Below are 27238 nucleotides of genomic sequence, written 5' to 3' on the forward strand. Positions count from 1 at the left end.
AGTTTCCTCATTTAGAGTGTTGGAGAGGACTAGAAAAATCAATATAACGAAGCACTGAAACCGTGCCCAGGCTGGTGAGCACTAGGCAAAGTTTGTTATCATTAGCATCATCCTTCCAGCTCAGGACAGGAACGGCTCAGAGGAAGGAGCGCCACAGCCCCGTGCTGACGTCCGTTCCTGCGCTGTCTCCTCTCTTCAGACTGGTTCTACAGCAAAACGAAGGGACTAGAACGGAAATTGTGACAACCCTAAATTGTAATAGGGCAACAAAAGACAACTCTCAGTGAACAGAAAGGTGCTTTTGAATCTCTTCTCTGATTCTGGAGATTAAACAAGCATTGTAATATTGGGAAAATATCTAAGAATTCTTGCTTTAAAGATGTTCAAGAAGATGAAATGGCCTTTTCTATCCAAGTTTCCTTCCAAATTTATTGAATGTACCTCCATTTGTACTTTTTCTTCATCAATGGTGAATCTTTTAGAACCTCTATAATCACCTTATTGTTTCACTTTGCAAGTTAGAAATCTCAGCAAATAAATTTCTCGGTGTCAGCCATGGATAAGGGTCTGATCCCAAACCTAGACTCTCCCAACAGCTATTGCTGTAATGTGAGAGTTTCTAAGCCTTCCTAGAACAAAGTGACAAACTTTCTCTGGGTTTCAGCAGCAGCTTAACTATGTATCCATTAAAAAAAGAAAAAGGATCCAGGTTTTAAACTTACCCCTATAGCTGCTAAGATTGGGGCTTGATAAATCCACTTGATGTGTCCAGCACTAAGTTCCCAGCACCTGAGACATTGAAAAGAGCTTTCATGAATAAATTGGCAAAGCAAACAGGCAGTAAGTGTTAAGTAGTATTTTAAGTTTTACCAAAAACTCCAACCCTATGCTTTTAAGAAACATAGATTTTTTTAAAAAATCTCATAAAACTCCCAAACCAATGGAAAAGAATATGTAATAGGTCCTGGTTTCCATATTATTAGCTATAGAGTATTATAAATATTGGGGAATTATTTTTTATAGTAACAAGAGTCCAAAACCACATTTCCAGAACCACAAAAAGTTAGTGTTCTAAATGTCGTGCAGTTGATACTTTATTATCATTGGAATGATAATGACCTCTCACTTTCAGAAGTTACAGCAATTCTATAGTATAACTTCTCATCTTGTAAAACACTGACAGTAATGCAAATCATTCTTATCCCTAAGAATACAGGAAAAGCCCTGGCTGGATTGCTCGATTGGTTCAAACATTGTCCCGAAGCACAGAGTTTGCCAGTTCAATCCCTGGTCAAGACACATACAAGAATAGATGTTCCTGTCTCTCAATAAAACAACCATTTAAAGAAAATTTTTAAAAGAATGCAGTATAAAATTTACAATAATACAAATGATTCTTATTGATAAAAATGTAAAAGAAATGTGAGTGCAAATGATTTTTGTCCATAGAAATGAAAATTAGCTGTGTTCTGTGTTCAGTGAAATATAATTGATTAGTGTCCTGTGAATATTGACCAATTTATGCAAATATCTGTAAATTTATTTCAGCATTCATTTTACTAAATATAAACATGTGTTTCTTTTATTTCTCCTTTGAGTCAATTATAACATCTTACCGATTCCATCATTAATTAGTGAGTAAAAAGTCTTTGAGAGGTGCTCATCTATATTTGTATAAGATCCATAATGTTCTCTTTTAATCTTTTTGCTTTTTTGTTATCTTTGATTTTTAAAAGTTAGTTTTTAGCAGTATTTAATGAAACACTATATAATTTACCTAATTGTTATATTTACCTTTTACTTCCCTCCTACCCCAACTAGAATTTCAGTTCTACACGAGCAAGGACTAACTGATTCTTGTTTTCTGTTGTGTCTTAAGTGCTCCAAATAACACATAGCATGTAGGTATAAATATTTGTTGGGTTGAATTGAATTCAAAATAAGTTTGATTCGACCTCACCCAATCTGGTGTGTAGTAAATGTGTTCCACTAGAATAATTAGCAAAGAGTTGATGAGAACTTATTCCACTTAAAACTTTAATGTAGAACCTTGAAGACTTTTTTTAACTAAATATACAAATATAAAAGTCTGTTTTTTTTTTCTTAGACAAAACCCAGTATTGATTATGGCAACAGTAAATGAAATCTTTTAAATATGTTATAAAGATATAATGATAATTTTTTCATTCTATGTGATAAACTTATAAAGAAGTTACTTTTAAATTAATAAACAAGTTGTAGATAATAAGAACCTATTTCAACTATTCTTTGAAGGCAAAACACTTTCAGTACATATGTAATAACTACAAATTTTTTAATTTTATTTTTTATATAGGCAATACATTCTTATTTCAAACACCAAATTCTACCAAAAGACGGACATTGAGACATCTCAGTCCTCCCCATATTCCTGCCTCACCTTGTCCCTGGCCTTTCCGTTATAGGTAATACCTTTTATTACCTGTAAGGCAACTGTGTGTGCTTCCAGTGTTTCCTTACACATACACAAATACAAATATTATAATCTTATTTTCCCTTGTGTAACAAAAAAATGCAAAGTATACCCTATTCTGCAATGTGCTATTTCCTTTCAACATTATATTTTTTCTTTCTTTCTATACAAAGAGAGTTCAGCAGAGCAGCATTCCATTGGAAGCATGTACCACAAGTAAATCAACCAGACCTCTAGACCAAACTGTCATTCTGCCACACTAAAATCTGCAGAATCAATAGACTTGAAGTTTGAATAACATGAAAATCAAACACAAGGAATTTTTTTTTTGTATTTTTCTGAAGTTGGAAATGGGGAGGCAGTCAGACAGACTCCCGCATTCGCCCGACCGGGATCCACCCAGCATGCCTACCATGGGGTGATGCTCTGCCCATCTAGGGCAGTGTTTTGTTGCAACCAGAGCCATTCTAGCACCTGAGGCAGAGGCCACAGAGCCATCCTCAGTGCCCGGGCCAACTTTGCTCCAATGGAGCCTTGGCTGCGGGAGGGGAAGAGAGAGACAGAGAGGAAGGAGAGGGGCAGGGGTGGAGAAGCAGATGGGCGCTTCTCCTGTGTGCCCTGGCCAGAATCGAACCTGGGACACCCGCACACCAGGCTGATGCTCTACCACTGCAAACACAAGAAAATTTTAGATTTGCACGTTATTGAACATTTCCTAGCCTTAGATGTATGAATCTAATTTTCATATTATTCAACCAAACAAGAAAAAATTTTTTTTTAAAGTTACTGAGTTGTATAGAATGTCTATCACACTACCATAGAAAGGCTTTCTACCATTAAGAAAAGTGGCTTATATTATGTGAATATAAATTGAACATTGATTCACAGGCTAAAAGACTCTTGGAATCTATAAATCATCTTTTTTTATTTTGACGCTTGGTAATATATCCACAGTCTTTTTTTCTTTGCCTCAATGACATTTCATTGTGGTGTCTGGTAACACAGTGGGATTCAATCTCTACACAATTCCAGCTCCACACCATATTTGGATTGGGAAGCAGGGCAAAACCAGCTTCCTCTAAAAGTAGGAAAATCTTGACTTTGATCATTTTCAATGTCAAAGTTTCAAATTTGCCCTTTGATATGAGAGGCAACAGAGATTTCAGATTTTTTTAAGAAAATGCTATTGATCCTTATTTTTTATTAATTCTTCAATGCCTCAGCTCACACTGTGTTTGTTAACATGACCCGTAAAGTACCCTTTGTTCAGATTTTTAAAAATAAATTTTAACACTTTAGAAAATACAGGAATGAATCTTAGTAAATATGTGGCTGTGAATGGTAGAGTATGAGGTCCAAAGGTCTGACTAGAAAGTAGGACTTCTTGCAGCCAGAATTGGAAACCGGACGCATTGGTTTGCCAGACAGGATGCCTAACCCAGGACTCAGTCAGGTCTTTGCACCTGCTTGCATGGTATCCTACATGTGTTACCGTATTTCCCCATGTAGAAGGTGCTCCCGTGTATAACACACCTTAATTTGGGGGCCCGAAATTTGAAAAAAAAAAGTATTATATACTCAAGTTTTATTCATCATAAAATTCATACAACTCCTCATCTGCATGAAAAAGCAGGAAATGCAAATAAAAAATCTACAACCACTGCATAAGACACACCCAGTGTTTAGACCCCAAATTTTTCGGGAAAGGGGTGCGTCTTATACATGGGGAACTATGGTAACTTACCCATCGATTTCCCCTTGAATCACAATATGTTTTAAACTGATTTCATAAGGCATGGAGTTTAGCCATCCTAATCTAGTCTATGGGTCTTTCTGTCCCATGACCTCTGGGATGGACAGCTTGCTGGTAATGTATCAGAAGCTACCATTACATCGAGGTAGTTTCCCACATGACATCCCTGAAGGGCAATGCCATCAAGTGCGAATTCCATGCAGGAAGTCTGAGTCTGGTGAAAATCCGAGGCTCCCTCCTTCCCTCTTCCTTTTCGCTCACCTTGCATCAGCCAGAGTCGCTCGCGCCACAGCCCAGGCTGCAACAAACACCACTGGAAACCCTGCAATCAGAGAAGGATTCAGAGGCTGTATTTCTTTTAATATTAAGGGATTTCCTTTTTATACTTTTTATAAAAATAAGAAAATAGTATATTTTAATAGTATTAAAAATATACTATTAAAATTTGAGAGAGGAAAAAAACAGACTTGAAAAAATGTTAATATGTGAACAAGAAAAGTTCTCATTTTCATCTTGTCCGTTTGAGAAATGAGCCAATATAGGGATGCTTTTGGTCCCAAAAGTCTGAAGATGAAGGTTAGCCCAATCTTCATTTGAGAAATCGAGGGTGAAGCTATATTGGGAGTGGACCTGGAGCCAAGAAGAGGTGGTAGTTGGTGCATTCAAGTGTGACTCTTGCCACGTTCACTAACAGCCCCAGGGTTTCAAGGAAGAGTGAAGCAACAAGAGTGACTCATGAAGAGCTGCAGGGAGGCTATTGTTACAAAAAGAAGTTTTCGTTCTAAAAATAGAAGGCCTAGGGAGGCTATTCTGCAAGTTACAAAACTGGGAAGTTTTGATCAGTTTAGCTTCTTTTTGTTGTTGTTCCTATTGGCTCATGACGGAAGCATTTGCAAGCATGCAAAGCTTAGAAAGGGAGGTTGCTATGTTAGTTGGCTGAGTTTGTCCTTCACAAGTGAAAATCCCTTGTGAGTCTGCAACATCAAATCTATTGCATTGAGTTTCCACAAGTCCTTTGCCACCTGGAAAGGTTAACTATTCAGTTCATGCTAGAGTTGATGAGACTTTGTATCACAAAAAGAAATTGCAAACCGTAACTTTCATGGAACATTGCAATAAGGGAACCAAAGGAGTTAATAATATGTGGGCTTTATAAAGGTAGTTTAAAAATAAAGAAAGTAAGAAAGAGGAACCATAATAAAAACACTACAGAAGCTAGAAAGCACCCGAAAGAGTAAGATAAAAGGTTCTAGTCTAACTTAGAACATATTTTATTAAACACAATATTAAATTCTTTACTTTTTAAAAGCAGATTTGTAATTTTTCAGATATTCCTTCTTAGCAAAAAAGTCAACAAAGAAATAAATGGAAAAAACTTTAATGAAAATAAGATGATACCTTACAACAGAGTTCTCCTCAGCTATCACCTAATGGAATTTAACCTTAACCTGACTATGAGACTATTTAATTTTATAATTCTATATTCAAATTTTATTTATTGTTTATATATAACTTCTATTTTTTTAATATTCTTGAATTCTATCTTCTAGATAGAAGATAAATTTTTTGCCAAAACAAATTAGTTTTTGCCAAAATAAATTAGTTATTTCTTAAGTTTGGCTCACATACCCTATCTATCTATCTATCTATCTCACTATCTGTCTAGCCATCAATCCATCATCTACCTATCTATCCATCGTCTATCCATACATCAAGTAAGCATTTATTAAGTGCCTATTTATGTGTCAAGGATTGTTGTAATCTCTGAAGATTAAAACAATGAACAGATAAACAATATCCCTGTCTTCCTGAAACTTATTTTAATGGGGAGGCAAAATTAATAAGACATTTTCAGTTATCAATACCCTGTGAACTAAAACAAGAATGACACCATGTAATGGAGAGGGCATGTCTGCTTCTGGCAGGATGTTTCAAAGGCCTGACATAGTCCCTTTGTTGCTCTGCTACCTTGGCTAGCTTTAAAGGGTGGCTGTTGTTCATTAGCTAAGTTTTCAGTTTCTCATTTGCAGATTTTTTTTCCCCCATTTTTCTGAAGCTGGAAACGGGAAGAGGCAGTCAGACAGACTCCCGCATGCGCCCGACCGGGATCCACCCGGCACGCCCACCAGGGGCAACGCTCTGCCCACCAGGGGGCGATGCTCTGCCCATCCTGGGCGTCGCCATGTTGCGACCAGAGCCACTCTAGCGCCTGAGGCAGAGGCCACAGAGCCATCCCCAGCGCCCGGGCCATCTTTGCTCCAACAGAGCCTTGGCTGCGGGAGGGGAAGAGAGAGACAGAGAGGAAAGCGCGGTGGAGGGGTGGAGAAGCAAATGGGCGCTTCTCCTATGTGCCCTGGCCAGGAATCGAACCCGGGTCCTCCACACGCTAGGCCGACGCTCTACCGCTGAGCCAACCGGCCAGGGCTGATTTTTATTTATTTATTTATTTTTGTATTTTTCTGAAGTGAGAAGCCAGGGGAGGCAGACAGACAGACTCCCGCATTGCCTGACCGGGATCCAACTGGCATGCCCACCAGGGGGCAATGCTCTGCCCATCTGGGGCTTTGCTCTGCTGTAACCAGAGCCATTCCAGCGCCTGAGGAGCCTTGGCTGCAAGAGGGGAAGAGAGAGATAGAGAGAAAGGAGAGGGGGAAAGGTGGAGAAGCAGATGGGCACTTCTCCTGTGTTTCCTGGCCAGGAATCGAACCCTGGACTTCCATACACTGGGCCGATGCTCTACCGCTGAGCCAACCGGTCAGGGCTGCATTTGCAGATTTTTATCTTCTGCTTCCTTTACAATCTCCTGACCAGGCAAGTTCCTGAATGATGTTCTACATGCATTGATTAATGTTATTTGAGTTAGAATTATGTTTTAGATGATAATTAGAACAAATATCTTGTATCAGGCATGATGTCTTAATAAAAGTTGCTTTTCTCATACTCTTGAAAGACCCTCATTCACAAATAGCATAGAGACAATCACGGAGGAATAAAGAACAGAAACCACTGTGGGGCTCTTTGAGAGTTTTCGACCACCAGTCTTAGTAGCACATGATTACATAATTGAGAACACATAAATATAGAAAAAAATGTTTGAAATTCAGATGTCTTCAATTTCAATTTCAATTTAATGTAAATTTAAATGTTATTCAATATATGCATTTATCTTGAGACCTGAGTTATTTTCATAAAATATGTCAGTATAAATAACTGACTTTGAGAGGGAAGCAATCTCTGGCCTAAGAATAAGTAGACTTGGGTTCTGGTGTGGTCCCATCAGCATTCTCCTTTAAGATGAAGGTTTGGACTAAACTACCAGTCAAAAATGCTTTAGCAATCAAACCCTTTCTTCAAATAAAAACATATGCAGTATCCCACTGCATAAAACCGCCATGTTTTGAAGCCAAAGAGGGGGAATAGGGTCTCCTCATCTCGATCTATGTAGTTGCATCTTGTTTTAGACACTTCAACGGCTTCACAGAGCCCTACCTCAGCCTTGTCCTAATCCTGTCTTGCTATTGGAGTCTTGTGAGGTCATAGATTGATCATAAAGTATACAGTTGGTTGTAAAAATTAGCAACCCATCATGATGAGGATTCCTAGATATGCTACAGATGTACAATGTTTTAGAAACCGGAAATCTTGATGCCCCTGAGAACCCAGTCTGTAGCGGCTTCCCAGACAGGAAGTTCCAGCCTGTGCCTCCACGTCCCTCACTATTCGTGGCAGTAGGCTGGAAAGCATTGCCTGTGGCTTCATTCTTTAAGGAACCTAGAAGACTCTCTATATAGTGTTGGCAGGATTGTCCTCATGGGATTCTAAGTTACTGTGGAATAAATGCATCTCTCTGTCAGGAAGACTGCAGAGCCTTTGGAAGTCTTCTGTTGTTACATAGAAATGTGTTTATTTTAAAAAATATAGAAAAGCTACCTCTTCCTGAGATAGAATTACTATAGAAACAGAAGAAATCTTTAAAAAATATATCTAATGCATAGTCCACAAAATACTCTAAAAGAGTAAAACAGGGCATTGTAAAAAAAAAACAAAAAAAAAAAAACCCACAACAGTCTGAAACAGAAGAACTCAATGGAAAAGACAATGTTTTTACTAGTTAAATATTGCCAGTGAGCAGAAACTGTAGAAAATCAACTTGGTGGAGAGGAGGTAGAATCTTGAAACCAGGTAAATCTACAGAGATAAAGCCACATAACTGTTACAAATGTGAATTTAAAGTGGACTATCATTTTTTTAAAAGAGTTCATAATCTATATAATTTTGTGATTGAGTAAAACCCCAAATTACGTCTTAACAAAATGGAAAAAGTGATCAGCAGAGAGAATCAAGTTTATTATTTTTCATCAAGTAGAGCCAAAATATAGATCTTTTATTGGCTCTAATGGTAGGTATAATTTTACTTTAAAGTAACCTTCAGTAGAATTAATAATGACATTAAAAACATAGAACATTTTTTTAGACCTTTAAATTATGTTTTCAGCAAACAATGAGATTTTTAATTATGCAAGGGTGTTCTACTAACTATTATGAATAATTATATAAATACATTTTTTATAAATTAAATATTTTAAATATAACACATACCATCCAAACAGGCAAACAAGAAACAGAATAACGTAAAGGGCCAGACTGCATGTTTCTTGTGTGTGGGGACTCCATACGTATCTTCACATTCAATTCTATTTAGTGCCAAATGAGTGATCAAATAATCCATACTGGGTTGAGACCATTTTATTTTATTTTATTTTATTTTATTTTATTTTATTTTTGACAGAGAGTCAAAGAGAGGGACAGACAGACAGGAAGGGAAAGAGATGAGAAGCATCAATTCTTTGTTGTGGCACCTTAATTGTTCATTGATTGTTTTCTCATATGTGCCTTGATGGAAGCTGAGGGCTACAGCAGAGCTAGTGACCCCTTGCTCAAACCAGCGACCTTGGGCTCAAACCAGTGACCATGGGGTCATGTCTATGATCCCACACTCAAGCCAGCGACTCCGCACTCAAGCCGGATGAGCCCACACTCAAGTCGACAACCTTGAGGTTTTGAACCTGGGTCCTCCATGTCCCAGTTCAATGCTCTATCTACTGCACTACCGCCTGGTCAGGCCAAGATCATTTTATATAGCAATAACTAAACTGGAAATGTAGTACCATCTCCTGATTATTTTCAGAGAATATAGAACATGAAAATATTCTACATAAAAGCCTGGCAATAGGGACATGACTATATAATATAACCAGAAAAGATGTTTTTATATGATATGCATATTCAGACATTTCATTTGACAACTGAAAATTAAGAAGGGCTGTTCATATAGATGTAAGTTACATTCAACAAGGATAAAGAAATAAGATTAACACCTTTTAAATACAGAACTAGCTACGGTTTTTTTTTAATGTGCAGTGGAAAAGAAACAAAATGGAACCAAGGATAAAGTGCCATTTTTATGAGAAGACTGAGGCCGTGATGGGGAAAATGAAGAATGAGGTTGGTTGCAAGAAAAGAAACATAGTCATCGTCAGTATCTGCCTTTACTCCTCTACATATCTTGCTTTATAATAAAGAAGTGCAAAAAAATAGTCATTTTAAATACTTGCCTTCAATTTACTAAAGGTCAACTGTGGCATCTGTTCCTCTTTAGACTCATTTCCTTCCCTTCCAACGGATTGTTAAAAATCAGCAAAATCGATATAAATAATGTAACTCCACAACCAGCTGAAGAGAGCTGAATGTTATAATGAATGAGCCCAAATGAATAACAAAGGAATCCAAGCAAGCTCTCTTCTCTACTGAAGGCAATAAATTGCATCATTGAAAGAAGGTATAAAACTGGGTTCACTATGAATTATTCTAGCAAAAGATCCTGGCAAAGCAGCTTTAATGTTTCTGACCATTATTTTTCTCATAGGGATTTTTAAAAATGAGTAAGAAATACAAATGTTTTAAAATCGTATTCTCGGTGTTGAGATGAGAGAAAGTTGACTAGTCATCAAATAAATAGTATTTACTTTGTTAAATAGTAGTTGTGTTTGAGTAGCAGAGAGATATTCTTCAAAGAATATTACTATTCTCTTAATTATGTATGTCCTAGACTAGAGCATATATGGTTTTAAAAAATCAAGTTTAAAAGAGAAGGAGTCAAAACATAGCCCAACTCTAGTATTATAACTCCATAATATTGGTTATTAGTGTTTTAGATTGTGGTTAATTGAGTTAGCATAATATTGTGTGTAAAATGTGTTTTCAAAGAGAGCTTTCATATAAATCCTACTTGCTTTCATGTATGTTCTTCAACCACTTGATCAAATGATTTCAAGGAATGATGCTTACCTACTATAGTTATTCTTAAGCCAAAATTTTTGTGGACAAATTAATAATAAAAGTAGTAAAAATAAAGTCAGAAACTCATACTTACACAGAAGCTCACTTGATTTTTTAAAAATTCTTTCTTTTATAGAAAGACTTAAAAACTAGTTTCTTGGGTTTCAGTGAAATAAATTCCTGACTATAAGGATGGAGAATCAATGGATATAGTTAAATAAGAATTGATACAGATAACAAGACAGCAAATCCCAGAGGGAAGAGGGGGGGGAGTTAGAGGGAGGGGAGCAAAGGGGGTATAAATTAGGACATGGGGGTGGGGGTGAGGGTGTTGTATTCAGTGGGACAGTTGAATCCGTATAAACACAATAAATTAAAATTAATAAAAATTTTAAAAAAAGAATTGATGGAGAAGTTGGCTATCAAACCAATAAGTAAATAGAAGGAAAAAAATTTATTACAAATGTGACTGGTGCTGCAGAAATAAAAAGAATAAAATACAATTTAGACAAATGTCTATATATATTGTTAAGATTTCTATTAACACTTTTACCAATGTCTAGTAATTATGTAGGTACACAGGCATAATTTTGACTTGAAGTCAAAGTACCAAAAACTGTCAAAGAAATTTCCAAGGTACTCCAAAAAATGCGATGTATATTTAGTAACTGCTAGTTAAAGATACAAGAAGACCTTAAAAACAGACAAGCTGCCTTCTGAAATAAAACTTCTTTCATAACAATCATTATATTATAATAAATGAAGTGTTATGTAAACTGACCATTTGTCTTCTTAAACATTAGTAATTAAGTAGCAGGAAATTCAATGTTTCTCACTTCAAATTTTCAAGTGTTAAAAGAATTTTAAGGCAAAATGGGCCAGGAAATATTCTGATTTTAGAGAGGGAGAAACCCTTTAAATTTGAGTTTAAGACACTTCATTTTTTTTCCTATGCTGAGCATCTCATAATTTAAATATTAAAACAACAAGTGCAATAAGTGACTGTTAATCTTGAAACTTCTTAATTTTAACCACATATGAGTTTTAATACTTCTTAAATTTTAACAAACACAATCTCTCTCCATATCATGCTGTGCTAGTGCTAGTCCGGTAATCCCTCTAGTACTGATAAGGCATTTTTAAAATGTGGGCTGAATATCTTTATTTAAAATTACTTATCCCATAAGTTATTTGAATTACTTCTACCCAAAAGACATGGTAAATCTACGTAATTAGTTTGTAATTTGTATTGTCACATGGAGTCACAATGGTCTTATAAGTTCCTCTCTGGCTTTTTCATCATACAATTCAGAAATACAAATCAACAAGGAGCCATTACAGCTTAGAAATTGAAAAGTCAAAATTTTTAAGATAAAATTATTGCTAAATCAGGACACTGGCAGAAGATATGAAGAGAGTAGTTGTAAATGTGTATGTCCAACAATGTGTTCTCTTATGTTTCCACCAAAAATCCTTCTCAAGAATCTGGCCTAAGAACACCAGCCAGACGTTAACCATGCAAAGTTTGTTGCCACTGGTAGAACTATAGACTTGCTCTTATAATTCCCCTCAATGAACAATGAAAGAGAAAGAAGGAGTAATAAACAAAAGATGAGGAGTGACCTCAGGAAAATGGCTGAATGTTAATGATAGGCATGACAGAAAGCCCAGAAATCCGTAAAGTAGTTTAAAGGAAAAAGAGACATAATTTCCTTACCCCAGCCTATAAAGGTGAAGCCCCACAGGTATTTGGTGTCAGAAAAGAAAGCCACAAAGATTAGACTATGCAGGTAGAGACCTTCCACCAAGATCCAATAGTAGTTTGTAGCCAAGAAGTAAATAAACATCACAACAGCAATCTTGCACCCAATCTGTCACAAATAAACCAGAATTGCATCATATTAGAACTCCTAGTTGTGCTGAATGCCAACATCAGACAACTAAAAAACAGCTTCTCGTTTTTGTTTTTTTTTCATCTATGTCTCTTCTACATAAGAAGGCCAAGGCTGTTGAAAGAGACTAGAACAAAATTATTTTAATGTAACATTTTTAAGATTATAGTTTTAATTCTATTTTTAAAATAAGATTTTTTTCCTTCAAAAATTACCAAAAAAATCACTTTTCCTTAATTTCTCCTGTTTTTAAAAAGCATCCATGATCATTAGAAAAAATTTAGAAAGTACAAAAAAATCAAAAAGAAAAAAATATTAGCCATCATTCTACCATAAATCTATTTCATTCTGGGTTTTGTTTATGCTCCTAAAGTTAATGACTTAAAAAAAATAAACATTTCATAGATCCTATGACTATGGATTGGCTAGGCTAGGTGATTCTGCTGATCTGGACCCAGCTCAACTGATCTTAGTTGGCTAGGCTCACTCATAATGGTCTACCCTCAACATGCACACTATGACTTCTACTTTGTTCTATTGTATAAAACAAGTCGCAAAGCCAGTCTAGATTCAGAATCAGCAGGGAAGACAATGCTATAAGGCACAAGGCAAAGACACAGAGAGGGCATTAATTCACACCAACAAGACAATTAACCGACTATACTTAATTTCCAGATATATTCCTTTAAGGATCTAATTAACTGAAATATTGGGTGATTCTATTTGCTAAATAATACCAGGATAATTAACAGCAGACTCAAGTACTGTACTGTGAATCTTACATTGAAACAAGTCTGTGAGTCTACAATAAAGGAACTAAATGTCATGGCCTTTTAAATCCCAAGTTTCTGATTTTATGCATAGGCTTTTACTTCTGTGGTGACAGCTGCTATGAGCCATATATCAAATGCAATCCCAATCACACACTTTTTTAAAGTTTCCATTCTAAAACATTCTTGAATGAGTGATTATGCATGAGAGTTGAGGAGAGAATTGAGATAGTAAGCATTGATACATGAATTGGTCACCTATTTCAGTTAGTCCAGGAATAAAATAAGCCAAAATTTAGTGGATTGTAAAATTTCCCTTGTATAATGAGAGAATATGATGGAAACACTTACATATTGTAATTTGTCCATAGAAGGCACACCTATGAAATTCTGCAGGTCATCCTGCATCATCTGGGACTGCAGCTCTTTTAGCCCTATGTCAGCATGGACCACTCTGTCCTTGACGAAGATGCTTGCAGCTCTCAGCATGAAAGATACAAATAAGTGCAGGTGGATATAGTTTCTAGTACAATGCAATCGTCTATGGAGAGAAAATAAAAAGTTATAGATTTTTTAAAAAATAAAAATAAGCAAAGAAAATACATAAATGGGCCCAAACTCCTCCCAAGAAAGAAAAAAATATAATAAAACTGAAGAAAGATAGAAACTCATTATATCTTTCCAATAGAAACAACTGGGATCAAAAACTAAAATGTAACTTTTGGGGAATTAATTTCAAATTTACTCTTATCTGTTACCATGTTCATCCAGAATTTGAAATGTTGAATATTATACTAAATTATACAATAGCATTATATTATACTGTATATTAAAGTAAAAAATGGTAAATGGTTAACTTGAACAGAGATAAACATTATTAAAACGGAAACTTTAACATTTTCAATACATCCTCTATAAGAAAAAATAAAATATTGTGATAGTATTACATAATTTTATTTTCTAGGCATGTTAAAGAATAAACAAGCTTATTTTAACAACAAAAAAGTGTTAGAATTATAAAAGGATCATAGATACAAGTTAAATTAGTAACATAGTTTGTGTTATATATAATAACACTAATTTCCAGAACAGAAAGCTAACTATTACATAAAATAGTTTTTCTTCAAGTTTGACTTTAGAATAAATAAATAAATACAAACTCTAGGAAAACTGTGTGTAACTTGGTCTAACAGCCCAGTTCTGCTATTGCTTAATTGTGAGAAAGCACAACTTCCTAATTCTACCTCTCTTCCAGAAGACAAAGCACCTAAGTATAGGGAGTAGGAAAAATTTCAACCCAATAACTTATTTTTTTATTTCATAACATAGGATAGGGAGGTCAAATAAGAATAAGCTACATTTAGCTATTCTGAAATCATTCCAGTGTTAATATGTTAGAAACATGTATTCGTGTCCATTGTGCCCAGATGGTCCTCTCATATTGACTTCCCTAGGAGTGTCTTCACAGATGAGCAGTATTTGGCCAGATAGTTTATCAAGTGTATGTGGCAATTATTTACTGTAACTAGTGCCATCACCGTATATAAGTAAGTTTTGATTTTTCAAAGACTCAACACTATTTACTATCCTAACAAAAGAGTATTTTGTTTTTGAAACAGAACAATTTCTGAAATGTTTGTGTAACATTTTCTATATATGTGTATATAGCAATTACATATAAAGTAATTATGTAGAAAGAATCAACTGTTAAATACTGTGATGAACTATTAGGTAAATCAAAGAAATATTAGTCGTGCCTGACCAGGCGGTGGCACAGTGGATAGAGCGTCGGACTGGGATGCAGAGGACCCAGGTTCGAGACCCAGAGGTCACCAGCTTGAGCGTGGGCTCATCTGGTTTGAGCAAAAAGCCCACCAGCTTGAACACAAGGTCTCTGGCTCCAGCAAGGGGCTACTCGGTCTGCTGAAGGCCCTCGGTCAAGGCACATATGAGAAAGCAATCAATGAACAACTAAGGTGTTGCAACACACAATGAAAAACTAATGATTGATGCTTCTCATCTCTCTCCGTTCCTGTCTGTCCCTGTCTATCCCTCTCTTGACTCACTTTCTGTCTCTGAAAAAGAAAAAAAAAAAAAAAAGAAAGAAATATTAGTCATGTGCATCCTCCTGAAATTTTAAGTTCCTTATCAATACTTGTCTATTATTCTGAACAAGCACAGCTAAGCTTGGTGTAAAGGAATGACCTCTTGGTAGGAGTCAGAAAATGAAGGTTCTGTTTCCAGCTGGACCACCTATCAACTATGACCTTGGACATGGAGCTTCAGTTTTTTGGTCTCTAAAATATACCTGCCAAGCCAATTTTACAAGGCTATTTTGAAGAATCCTTTTATAATCTTACAATTGTCTCCCTTCATTACTTACTTTTAGAAGACAAAATTCAAAGCTCTTTTAAAAAGCTTGCAAAGCCTGACCAGGCAGTGGTGCAGTGGATGGAGCGTCAGACTGGGATGTGGAAGGACCCGGGTTCGAGACCCTGAGGTCCCCAGCTTGAGCGCAGGCTCATCTGGCTTGAGCAAAAAGCTCACCAGCTTGGACCCAAGGTCGCTGGCTTGAGCAAGGGGTTACTCAGTCTGCTGAAGGCCCATGGTCAAGGCACATATGAGAAAGCAATCAATGAACAACTAAGGTGTCGCAACAAAAAAACTGATGATTGATGCTTCTCATCTCTCTCTGTTCCTGTCTGTCTATCCCTCTCTCTGACTCTCTCTCTCTCTCTGTCCCTGTAAAAAAAAAAAGAAAAGGAAAAAAAAGCTTGCAAAACCTAGTGCCACAATATCTAGTCTCTTCCTGGACATTCCTATATGGCCACTACTCCCTATGCACCAAATCCTGCATTTGTATGGGATCTCTCTTTGTTCCCTGAGCTTACTCTGCTGCTCTGTGCCTCTGACTTTTGCACATTGTGTTTCCATCCTCTGGAATGCGCTGAATTTCTTCTCATTTTTCAGTGTTATTCTGGGAAGTTTCTCTCCTTTCATTAGTTTTGGCCTGCCTCCTTGGTATTCTCAAAGCTCCTTATAGAAACTGGCATTACAGTACTAACAATATTTTCTTTGATAATCATTTAATGGGTTGCTTTCTCTCAAGGGTGTGTATTCTACTTTTCTGGTCTGCTCTACATCTCAACTTGGCCTCCATCAATACCAAAAAGGGTCTATGGTAGAGAAATATGGTAGAGAGATATACTTGTTGAATAAATGGACTAGGGAATCAATAAAGAAAAAGCTTTGGAAATATAAACTGTACCACTACAATGTAGGTAATTGTGTTAGGAGAACTTATTTAAATAGTAGAACTAGTTATTTGTTTGTTAATTCAGTAGCAGTACATAACAAGTACAGATCAGCTACTGAAATGCAACAATGAACAAACAGGAAAAAAAAATACCTACTCGTGTTGCTTTACACTGTAGAAGGAGAGACAAAAAATTTAAAAAAAATCAATAAGTAAATCAGGTAGTGTACATTAAATAGTAATAAACCAAAGGAAATAAAGCAGGAAATAGGTAAGAAATGTTTCAAGGAAGAGATAATTATAAGATGAAAAGAAACAAAATATATATATAAAACTTTTGCTAGTTGCAGTTTCCATTAGCTTCTAAAATCTCCATTTTAGCTTTCTAATTATGTCATCTCCCCTCATTTCTTTTCCCACCCATAATTTAGCACTAAATTCTTAAACTCTACTATCATCATGAATATATCTCAACACCCTCCATATCTATCCGACCCCCAGTGCCACGGCCCTGGACCAGGCGCCATCTTCTTGTCCTGGGTTATTCTAATAGTCTCTTCCAAATGGGCTTCCTGTCTTGTTTCCCACCAGCTCACACTCCCCTTTACAATGCAAGTAACTTTCCAGGTCACTCCTCTGCTTAAAGTCCTTCAATGGCTCCTCATGGCTCTTGGTGTAATGTTCAATTCCTTATAACCTACCGGTCTCAATTCTCAGCCCTGCTTACCTCTCTTTCGATGCCCGTCACTTACCTACACCAAAATTCCAAATTCTCAATGATGCTGTGCTTTTCCTTTCTTTAATATAGCATTCGAACTCTCTCCCCTACTTTCCTCTTTTTTGTACTCATGTATTAGTTGAGATTTTACTTCATTTATTTTTTTAAATATTTGTTTATTTGTTTATTCAATTTTAGACAAAGGAGGGAGAGAGAGAGAGAGAGAGAGAGAGAGAAGGGGGAGGAGCAGGAAGCCTCAACTCCCATATGTGCCTTGACCAGGCAAGCCCAGGGTTTCGAACCGGCGACCTCAGAGTTCCAGGTCGACGCTTTATCCACTGCGCCACCACAGGTCAGGCAAGATTTTACTTCATTTGAGAAGTCTTCCTCCATCTCCCTCTTCTGCTTTCCCAAATGACTGCACACCAACTGGATCACAGCGCTTCTCAAACTCTGCACCAATTGTTGCCTCTGCTGTTTGCATCACAAACCAGCTGCATGCATCATGACCATATATAGCCTAGATATGTTGTTTTATCTCCTTATTGGTAATCAAAAATTTGTGTTGATTTAGATTAAGTTGAGTTAATTTGGACAAATAAGTAAATAAAAATACCACAGCAAATGTAATAAACAGTATTTCTTGATATATGACATCAGATAATTTGGGAAATTATTTAAAGTACATTTCTATCCAATGGCACTAAGATCCTTTGGGAAAAGTGACATAAGTCATGAATAAAAATTTATGTAACTCATTCAACTCTATCCTGTATCACTGGGCAAACAAATGCACTGCAGTACAGCTCGATTGGCCTAATGATGTCAGCTGCTTCTATACTTTAAGATTTTAAACAAACAAAACCCTAAATTCTCATAAAAAATAATTTGTCAAAGTCAAAGGAGATAACACTAGGCTGGATTCAAAATCCCGTGTTGGAAAAAATATTTGAGGACACAAGTTGTGAGACCTCTGTGTCTTTGATGGATAAAAGTGTGAATGGGAACCACTCACCTGAAGTAACTGATGATGAGAATAGCCACAGCCAGGGAAGCGAAGGAGATGGAATATCCAATAGTGTACATGACGTAGAGACGTTCAAAGAACTCTTGCTGCAGGCGAAGAGATTTGATTAGAAAAGCAGGTTTGAACAAATCATCAGTCAATGGAGATGAACTTAAACATCATGCTTTTACCACTTTAGACAGTGGCAATGTGTAACCATAGAAACTATAGAATATTCTTCTGGTCTTCCTTGTATTTCCTAAATCTAAGTCAGGGTTAAAGGTGTAATAATAATATTTGGAGTTTCTTATTGCTTAAGTGAGGTCAAGTTAAATATTGCAATATTTACGTCATATATTTTTGTACTGTTCATTTTAACTAATTGGAATTGTATATCTGATCCATGATGTATGGAGTAAACAAGACACATGTTACAGGACTACTTTAAGAGGACACTCATAAAAAGAATGTCATTTTTGAAATGTAATTTCATTTTCTTTAACTTTTTTATTGAGCTATAATTTACAGGAACTAAAATGTACAAATCTTAAATGATTTTGATGGGTTTTCGATAAACCAAGTTTGTTGTGCCCCTTGCAAGTCCAGAGAACACCCACCATCCACCCCCAGCCAACTCCTTCCTGTTCCCGTTCCTGTCACCACAAATTAGCTGTATCTGCTCATGTATTTCATAGATGTCTTCACTGTTCTTAGAGTTCTTAGAATTTTAGAGCATGTATTCTTTTTGTTAACATACTGTTTTGATACTCAGTGACATCGCATGAGTCAATGACTCATTCCTTTTTTTTTTCATTTTAAAATAATTATAAATTCACAAGAAATGAAAAAAAATAGTAAGAAAGGTCCCATGTACCCTTCACCCAGTATCCTTCAGTGGTTACATCCAATATACTAAAATACCAAAACCAGAAATTTAACATTGGTGCAATATGTGTGTTTATAGTTTTATGTCGTTTTAACACATATGTAAATTTTTATGCCCATCATTGCAATTAAAACAGAACTATTCCATCACCACAAAGATCTCTCTTGTGCTGTCCTGTCACTTTACTGTCACACCTACCCTCCTCCTCCCACCTGCTTTAACACCTGACAACCATTAATCTGTTTTCTATCTCTATAATTTTGTCATTTCACAAATATTCTATAAGTGGAATCATACAGATAGAATAATGACCTCAAGACCTATTTAAGTTGTTGCATGTACAGGTTTGTTCTTTTTTTTTCTTCTTGTATTTTTCTGAAGTGAGAAGTGAGGAGGCAGAGAGATACACTCCCGCATGTGCCATATGATGTGCCATATCGGGATCCACCAGGCAAGCCCCCCAGGCGGCGATGATCTTCCCATCGGGGGCTTTGCTCTGTTGCTACTGGAGCCATTCTAGCACCTCAGGCAGAGGCCATGAAGCCACCCCAGCACTGGGGCCAATTTTGCTCCAGTGGAGCCTTGGCTTCAGGAGGGGAAGAGAGAGAAAGAGAGAAAGGAGAGGGGGAAGGGTGGAGAAGCAGATGGACACTTCTCCTGTGTGCCCTGGCCAGGAATTGAACCCAGGACATCCACACACTGGGTTGTACTATTAAGTAGTCATCTGGATCATCGGTTTCTTTCTGTTCTTATTTTTATTCTAGATTTTAGGGTCTGCCTTGTAATTTTTTATGATATTCCAGGCATTGTAGGCTAAATAATATAATATCAACGACCTGAAAAGGACAGACCTCTCTTTTATCAGGCATCTTGGTAGAGTGACTGGATTACTCTGTTCTTAAACTGAAATTGGGCTTTGTTGTCATTTTTATTTTGTTATTTGTTTTTTACAACTCTTTTATTCTGCTTTTAGGTTTTGAGAGTGAAATCAAGACATTTCCTTCATAGATCCCAGATTCTGAGCACCAGCAGCCTCTGGTGACCATTTATGGGCTGTAGTTCATCTGACACTTTTCTAAACCACAGAAGAACTCTTTCTGCTTTTTGAACCATCCATCAGCTCTTTAGTTTGGTGGGAGAGTTCTCTCCAGCTCTTCCTGCATCTCAGGAGAGTCTACTCCACCCTGACGCTCTGCCACAGTCCTCAGCTAGCCACTGCCTTGCTTTAGGAAGACCTCTGTGCCTGGGAACAATCTTTCTCAACCCTACTTTTCCAGGCTGCTGCTGCCTTTCAAGCAATGAGACTGTGTATCTTGAGGATTTCCTTTCCTTCCTTGGCCTGTGCGCTACAACCATCATACACTAAGTGGGGATCCCATGTGCCTCAAAACATGCCTCTCGGCTCCTCTGCTCTGTCCCATGCCTTCAGCTAACTGCTGCCCTCACTCTTTAAGGGCCCCACACACATCCTGGGGAATTTCTCTTAGCCCACCGGGTCGGTCCTGTCCCCGGCCTTTGGCATACTGCCTCCAGGCACTCAGTGGACGTCCCATGGGAAACAACTGGCTGCTGGTGATAGTTCACTGTGACTGGGACTCACTCCTTGGAATTCTAACCCCTCATGCTAAACCTTGTCTGTTAAAAGTGGGTTTAGAAGTCTGGCTCTTCTCTTTATCCCTTTCGGTGTCTGGTTGCCCCTCTTCCGCTGCAGACTCAGGGATGGCTACAGCCATGGGTCTCCTCTCTCGCAGGAAGGGCTTGTCCACCTCTGGAATTTGGCTCATTCTAATTTCTTGGCATCCTTAGCTCACTCATGCATTTATACAAATTAGTGATTTTGCATCTTACTCCACGTATTGTCACACATTCTACAGCCCGACTGCCAACTGAAAACTTTGCTCTTTGTTCCTTTTTTAATCACTTATGAAATATTATTTTCTGTTAATAAAATATTCCAACTTTTTATAGAAAAATATTTGGATAATGTGTGTAATACAAAATAGAAGGGGGGGAAAATTCCCAAATTATCACCAACCAAAAACAAACACTTCCATGTGTTTCTTTCCATTCTGTTTCTTTGCATCGTTGCCTGTTTTGAGTATCTCATCCCCAATTGATATACACTTATTGCATGATTATTTTCATTAAATATAAGAAGAGAATTTCCCAAGGTCACAAACTTTTTACCAAAAAAATGAGCTTCTTTAACTAGTTCATCATTGAAAATTTTGATTCTTTAGAATACCCACATTATTAGCAATTCAATGAACATTTTTTTCATTTAGTTCCTCCCACTCAATGCTTGAATCTTAGAAGAAGATAAGATCAAAAGATATGATCCCTTGCAGTTTATATATATATATATATATGGCTAATTTGCTCTCCAGAAGTGCATATTTAGACATGAGATATATTATAAGGCAATTTATATAATATGCTAGTGGTGTTTTAAATATCATACTCTAAGGAATTCAATAACCTTATGATCTAACATGAGTTTTTTCCTTCTTTTTATTAAAAGTAATTATCTCATTTTGTCAAGCCAATAATATGAAAGTTATTTAAAGATTGAAATAATAGATGATTAAAAATCTTAGTCTTATTTCCCTGCAAAGACATTGCATTTACTCTAAATGCATACTTTCTATTTACTTTATGTTTCTTATATAAAACTTTCCTTTATAACTATGAATAATTAATATCTCATATGTAATATCATTTTCTCTTACAGTATATCAAAATTTCAGGAGATATCCAGTTTTCTTATTAAAGGATATTTACTTTTCTTATGTTTTCTCAAATTATTGCTTAAGGGTCGTAAACTGTAGAAATGCTTTATATATATTTTTTGACAGACAGAGAGAGACAAAGATAGGGACAGATAGATAAGAAAGGAGAGAGATGAGAAGCATCAATTCTTTGTTGCAGTGCCTTAGTTGTTCATTGATTGCTTTCTCATATGTGCTCTGACCAGGGGGCTACAGCAGAGCGAGTGACTCCTTGCTCAAGCCAGCGACCCCATGCTCAAACTGATGAACGCTTGCTCAAGCTGGATGAGACTCTGCTCGAGCTGGCGACCTCGGGGTTTCGAACCGGGTCCTACACGTCCCAGTCCGATGCTCTATCCACTGCACCACCACCTGGTCAGGCTTAATTTTTTTTTCTAACATAAGTATTATCACCCAAATGAGCTTTAATAAGTTGCTGAAAGATCTTTAGTTTGCATTTCATTGTTGACAAACTTAGATAAAATTAGTCAATGTAAGATTGTTATATAATCTACAATTGAACTAAAGCCAACAATAACAGTATAAAATGTGTCGTTATTATAACTTGATTGACACAAATAAACATTCACAATATTTTGTGTACTCTGTGATGAATTTATTTGTGCATTTAATGATGACAAATGCAGCTCTTTCACAGGTTTTAAATGGCCTTTAATTTAAATCATGGTTACATTTACACTGAACTTTAATTGTATGACCTTTTTGTGTGTGATTATTAGATATTTCAAGAAACAAGATACCTAAGAATTGTAATATACCCAAGATATTTATAATTTTATATAAATATTGCTTAAAAGTTAATGAAAAAATATGAAGAATTTTGTTAGCATAATTATATCTCTTTAATCAAAAATATAGCCTGACCAGATGGTGGTGCAGTGAATAGAGTGTTGAACTGGGATGTGGAGGACCCTGGTTCAAAACCCTGAGGTTGCCAGCTTGAGCGTGGGCTCATTTAGTTTGAGCAAGGCTCACCAGCTTGAGCCCAAGGTCACTGGCTTGAGCAAGGGGTCACTCAGTTTGCTGTAGGCCCCCCTGTCAAGGCAAATATGAGAAAGCAATCAATGAACAACTAAGGAGCCGCAACAAAGATTGATGCTTCTCATCTCTCTCGCTTCCTGTCTGTCTGTCCCTATCTGTTCCTCTCTATATCTCTTTCTATCTCTGATACAAAAAAAGAGAAAGAAAAGAAAAATTAAGAAAGAAAGTTCTGACTATTAAAGCAAAATCAAAGAAATCTTCAACTCGCCATTTCTCACTATCTCCCTCAACCCCCCTCCTCGGCAAAATCATCAAGCATAAAGAAAAAAAAAGCCTAACTTGGGAGAGTTTATGTATTGTATAATGACTGTTTTCAGGGTCCTCATAAGAGTCACTGATGCATCAGTCTATCATGTTCACTCCTAGCATCAAATGCATATTACTCATCAGGGCTTAGTGACAGTTCAAGCATGACTTTTATTTTATTTATGTATTTATGTATTTATTTATTTATTTATTTATTTATTTTGTATTTTTCTGAAGCTGGAAACGGGGAAGCAGTCAGAGAGACTCCCGCATGTGCCCGACCGGGATCCACCCGGCACGCCCACCAGGGGCAACGCTCTGCCCATCAGGGGCATCGCTCTGTCGCAACCAGAGTCACTCTAGCACCTGGGGCAGAGGCCAAGGAACCATCCCCAGCACCCGGGCCATCTTTTGCTCCAATGGAGCCTCGGCTGCAGGAGGGGAAGAGAGAGACAGAGAGGAAGGAGAGGGGGAGGGGTGGAGAAGCAGATGGGCGCCTCTCCTGTGTGCCCTAGCCAGGAATCGAACCCGGGACTTCAGCAACCAGGCCGATGCTCTATCACTGAGCCAACCGGCCAGGGCCCAAGCATGACTTTTAAAACACCACATATACTTTAAAGGTAACCACCTAGTAGTTTTCAAAGTTTACATATGATTTCTATCCTAGTAACAGCACTGACAAGGAATTTGTAGATCAGGGCTCTGCTTTCAACCTTGCCATCAATGAGCTGTGTCACTTTGACCAACACTTGATCTCTGGTTCTGGGTTAAATTTCATGTATTAAATTAAGGTTTGTGCTGGGAGATCTGTAGGATGCACCTTGCTCCTCTTTAATTCTACAACTCTAATTTTTCATGTACTAATGAAATCAACTACTGGCAAATCTTAGAAAATGAAAAATACATCTTTAAAATACAAAGCTCCTTTTGAAATATAGAGTGAGATGAGATACTGCCATTTACAGGTAATCAAAAGAAATTGTGAGTCATGTTGCTGATTACTTATTTAAATCTTTGCATATAAAATAATGTAAACCTAATGTAATGTAGCAGTACACAGAGAGACACATATTTATAATTACATATGTTTATATCTCAGCCAGGTAACTCTAATCTAAAGAAAATACCAGAATATTTCAGGTTCTAGACCTTTCCTTAACCAGGTATATGAAAAGATTCCAACTTTTCTCTTTTATGATGTTTGTGTTATAGAATAAAGGGGTTTTCGTGCATAACGGCTGACAATCAAAAAGTGCATAAAAATCATTATTCTGCTTTCCCTTCAGGGTTCACAAATATAAAATTACCACTACCTTTCCTATGCCGATATCTGGCTGAAGAAAGCGAAGACAGTCTGAATAATTAGCCCATGTTTTATTTAAACTGTCCATAAAATCCCATGTTCCATTGGGGTTACAATGTCGAAGAGCAACGCCTGTAAAGACATGAAGAAATACAGTGAGATTGCTCAAGTCCCTTAGAGCTCATTACATTGTGTGTGTGTGTGTGTGTGTGTATAGTAAATTTCTGTTCCAAATAACTATTTCAGAAGATCCCAATACCTTTATGATTGAAGTCATAAATATAAGGAGGGCATGGGACAGCTGATATTTTTCCCACAGTTCCTCTGGGCCAACAAATGAGTCCATCCCATTCTGGAAAACAACTTCCCTCTGATGAGAAAAAAAAAATTAAAAAGCAAATGAACAAAAATGCTATTGGAACCAGAAAGTAAATTCACTCAAACTACAAAATGCCAAGCCACTGCTTGTACCAAAATGTAAAACAAAATGGTAGTTTGGGAAACTAGAATGAGGTGGGTAGAATGCAAATATCCCAAAATTCATCCACTTAGCATCAACAAAAGACCATTGACAGAAACATTTGATTTGCATAAATTTAAAATATTATAGTGATTCCAATATGAGTGAGTTATAGCAATTAATATATAAGAAACATTAGAATTCATTGTGAACAACTTCTGTGGTAAAATTCTTCTAACTATTTAGTTGTAGCTACATTTTTTTTACCCTAGATTTTCTTTAATTGCTGTTTAAAAATATGACATAAAAACAGATGAGCTTCACAAGTAAGCGCCAAGATTTGGGTTTGCCTTTTACCAATAATTTCAGTAATTTCTTTGAGTCTAACACTCATCTCAAAAAAAATCCTCATAAGCCTTACCCTCCTCATAATGCTTCTAGGACCCTATCACTTCTCACAGCCTCCAATGGCACCAGCATGGTCCAGGCCCCTCATCTTCAACCCGAACGACTGCAGTTTGCCTCTTCCTGGTCTTCCTAACTCTGTTCTTGCTCGCCTCTCACTTATTCTTTTTTAAAAAATTATAGTTGACATTCAATACTATAATAGCTTCAGGTATATAGTTTGGTGGTTAGACATATGTGATTTACAAAGTGATCCCCCAACCCCATAAGTCTAGTACCTACCTGGCATCATACATAGTTATTTTAATAGTATTGACTATATTCCTTATGCTGTATTTATATCCCTGAAACTGTTTTGTAACTGCCAATTTGTACTCTTTAATCCCTTCTTCCCCTTTTCACTCAGTCCCCTAACTCCCACTCCCATCAGGCACTGTTAATTTGTTCTCTATATCTGAGTCTGTTTCTATTTAGTTTGGGGGGGATTTTTTAGATTCCACATTGTATGGCCAGTAGTCGCAGCCACCATCATGGCCATGCACATGCAGGTCCTCATTGAATTTGGACAGACAGTAAAGAAACAGTGGAGCCAAAAAAATGGTGGGCCATTCCTTTATTAAAGTCTCACACTGGCCGACGAGCAAACACACAGGGCTCCCAAAGCCACTAACACATTCTCCGGTTCCACAAACAGGAAGGAGAATCTTCTCCAGCTCCTCCTAGAATCGAAGGCCGCACTAGTCTCAGTGGAGTTCCCAAAAGCCCCTCCCCTCTGTTCCCCATCTGCACACCTTCTCACTTCTCTGCCATCATGGCTTCTTCCTCAGCACCCTGCATTCTCTCTGCTCTCACTCTGCAAACATGGCTTCTCTCCCTCTCTCCTTCTCCTTCTATCTCTTTTCAAAACTTTCTGGCATGAAAACCCCTCATCCAGCAAACATTAGCAAAACAATAGCCCTTCACAAGCAGGAAGGTAATTTGTAATTTTAAAGGCCACATATACCTGGTGCTGCCCAGCCCCCAATACAAACTATAAGTGAGCAAACATAAAAATCATATTTTACAAACTTATTTGACCAACATACATATAAATAAAATCACATGTATTTATCTTTCTCTGATTTATTTTGAAAAGCTATCCCCTATGTTCAATGCAGCATTATTCACAGTGGCCAAGACATAGAAACAACTGTAGTGCCCTCCAATATATCATTGAATAAAAAAAATGTGGTCCACATACACAATGGACTATTACTTGCCCATAAATAAAAAGAATAAAATTTTACCATTTGTGACAGCATGGATGGGTCTATAGGGCATTATGCTAAGTGAAATGTCCTTTCATTTATTCTTTTGTTTTTTTACAGAGACAGAGAAAGAGTCAGAGAGAGGGACAGATAAGGACAGACAGACAGGAAGGGAGACAGATGAGAAGCATCAATTCTTCATTGCAGCTCCTTAGTTGTTCATTATTTCTCCTATGTGCCTTGGTCAGGGTGCTCCAGCAGAGCAAGTGACCTTTTGCTCAAGCCAGTGACCTTGGGCTCAAGCTAGCAACCATGGGGTTATGTCTATGATCCCATGCTCAAGCCAACAACCCCATGCTCAAGCTTAAGCCAGCAAACTTGGGGTTTTGAACCTTGGTCCTCCATGTCCCAGTCTAACACTCTATCCACTGCACCACCACCTGGTGAGACTCCTTTTATTTATTCTTAACACAATAGCTCCAAATCCTCCAAAGTCTTCCCACCTCACTCTGAGCAAAAGCCAGGTATTTACAATGTCAGAAGGCCCAGACAGGACTGCCCTTTCCCCTAGATCATCTCCCCAACCTCATCTGCTGTAAGGGCCCCCCCCCCCCCCCCCCCCCCCCCCCCCCCATCTCCCGTGAACCCACCACTATTTCCCCAGAGAGCCTCGGG

General features: G+C 37.3%; 1 protein-coding gene across 2 annotated transcripts in view; it reads right to left on the reverse strand.

Annotated features, from left to right (window-relative positions):
• The window catches only part of PTH2R (parathyroid hormone 2 receptor), a 67907-nt gene that overhangs the window by 19901 nt on the left and 20768 nt on the right, over window positions 1-27238 (reverse strand). The window contains exons 3-9 of one of the 2 annotated variants that reach the window (XM_066280820.1): window positions 24711-24821; window positions 24462-24583; window positions 18196-18293; window positions 13558-13747; window positions 12262-12415; window positions 4467-4527; window positions 723-789 (exon numbers count right to left, since the gene is read on the reverse strand). In XM_066280820.1, the coding sequence (XP_066136917.1) occupies window positions 723-789; window positions 4467-4527; window positions 12262-12415; window positions 13558-13747; window positions 18196-18293; window positions 24462-24583; window positions 24711-24821 (803 nt within the window). Of the gene's footprint in view, window positions 1-722; window positions 790-4466; window positions 4528-12261; window positions 12416-13557; window positions 13748-18195; window positions 18294-24461; window positions 24584-24710; window positions 24822-27238 lie in introns of those variants that run through there. The other variant, XM_066280821.1, reaches the window with a different exon arrangement.

The sequence above is a fragment of the Saccopteryx bilineata genome, chromosome 5 (assembly GCF_036850765.1).
Source record: "Saccopteryx bilineata isolate mSacBil1 chromosome 5, mSacBil1_pri_phased_curated, whole genome shotgun sequence".
Lineage (NCBI taxonomy): Eukaryota > Metazoa > Chordata > Mammalia > Chiroptera > Emballonuridae > Saccopteryx > Saccopteryx bilineata.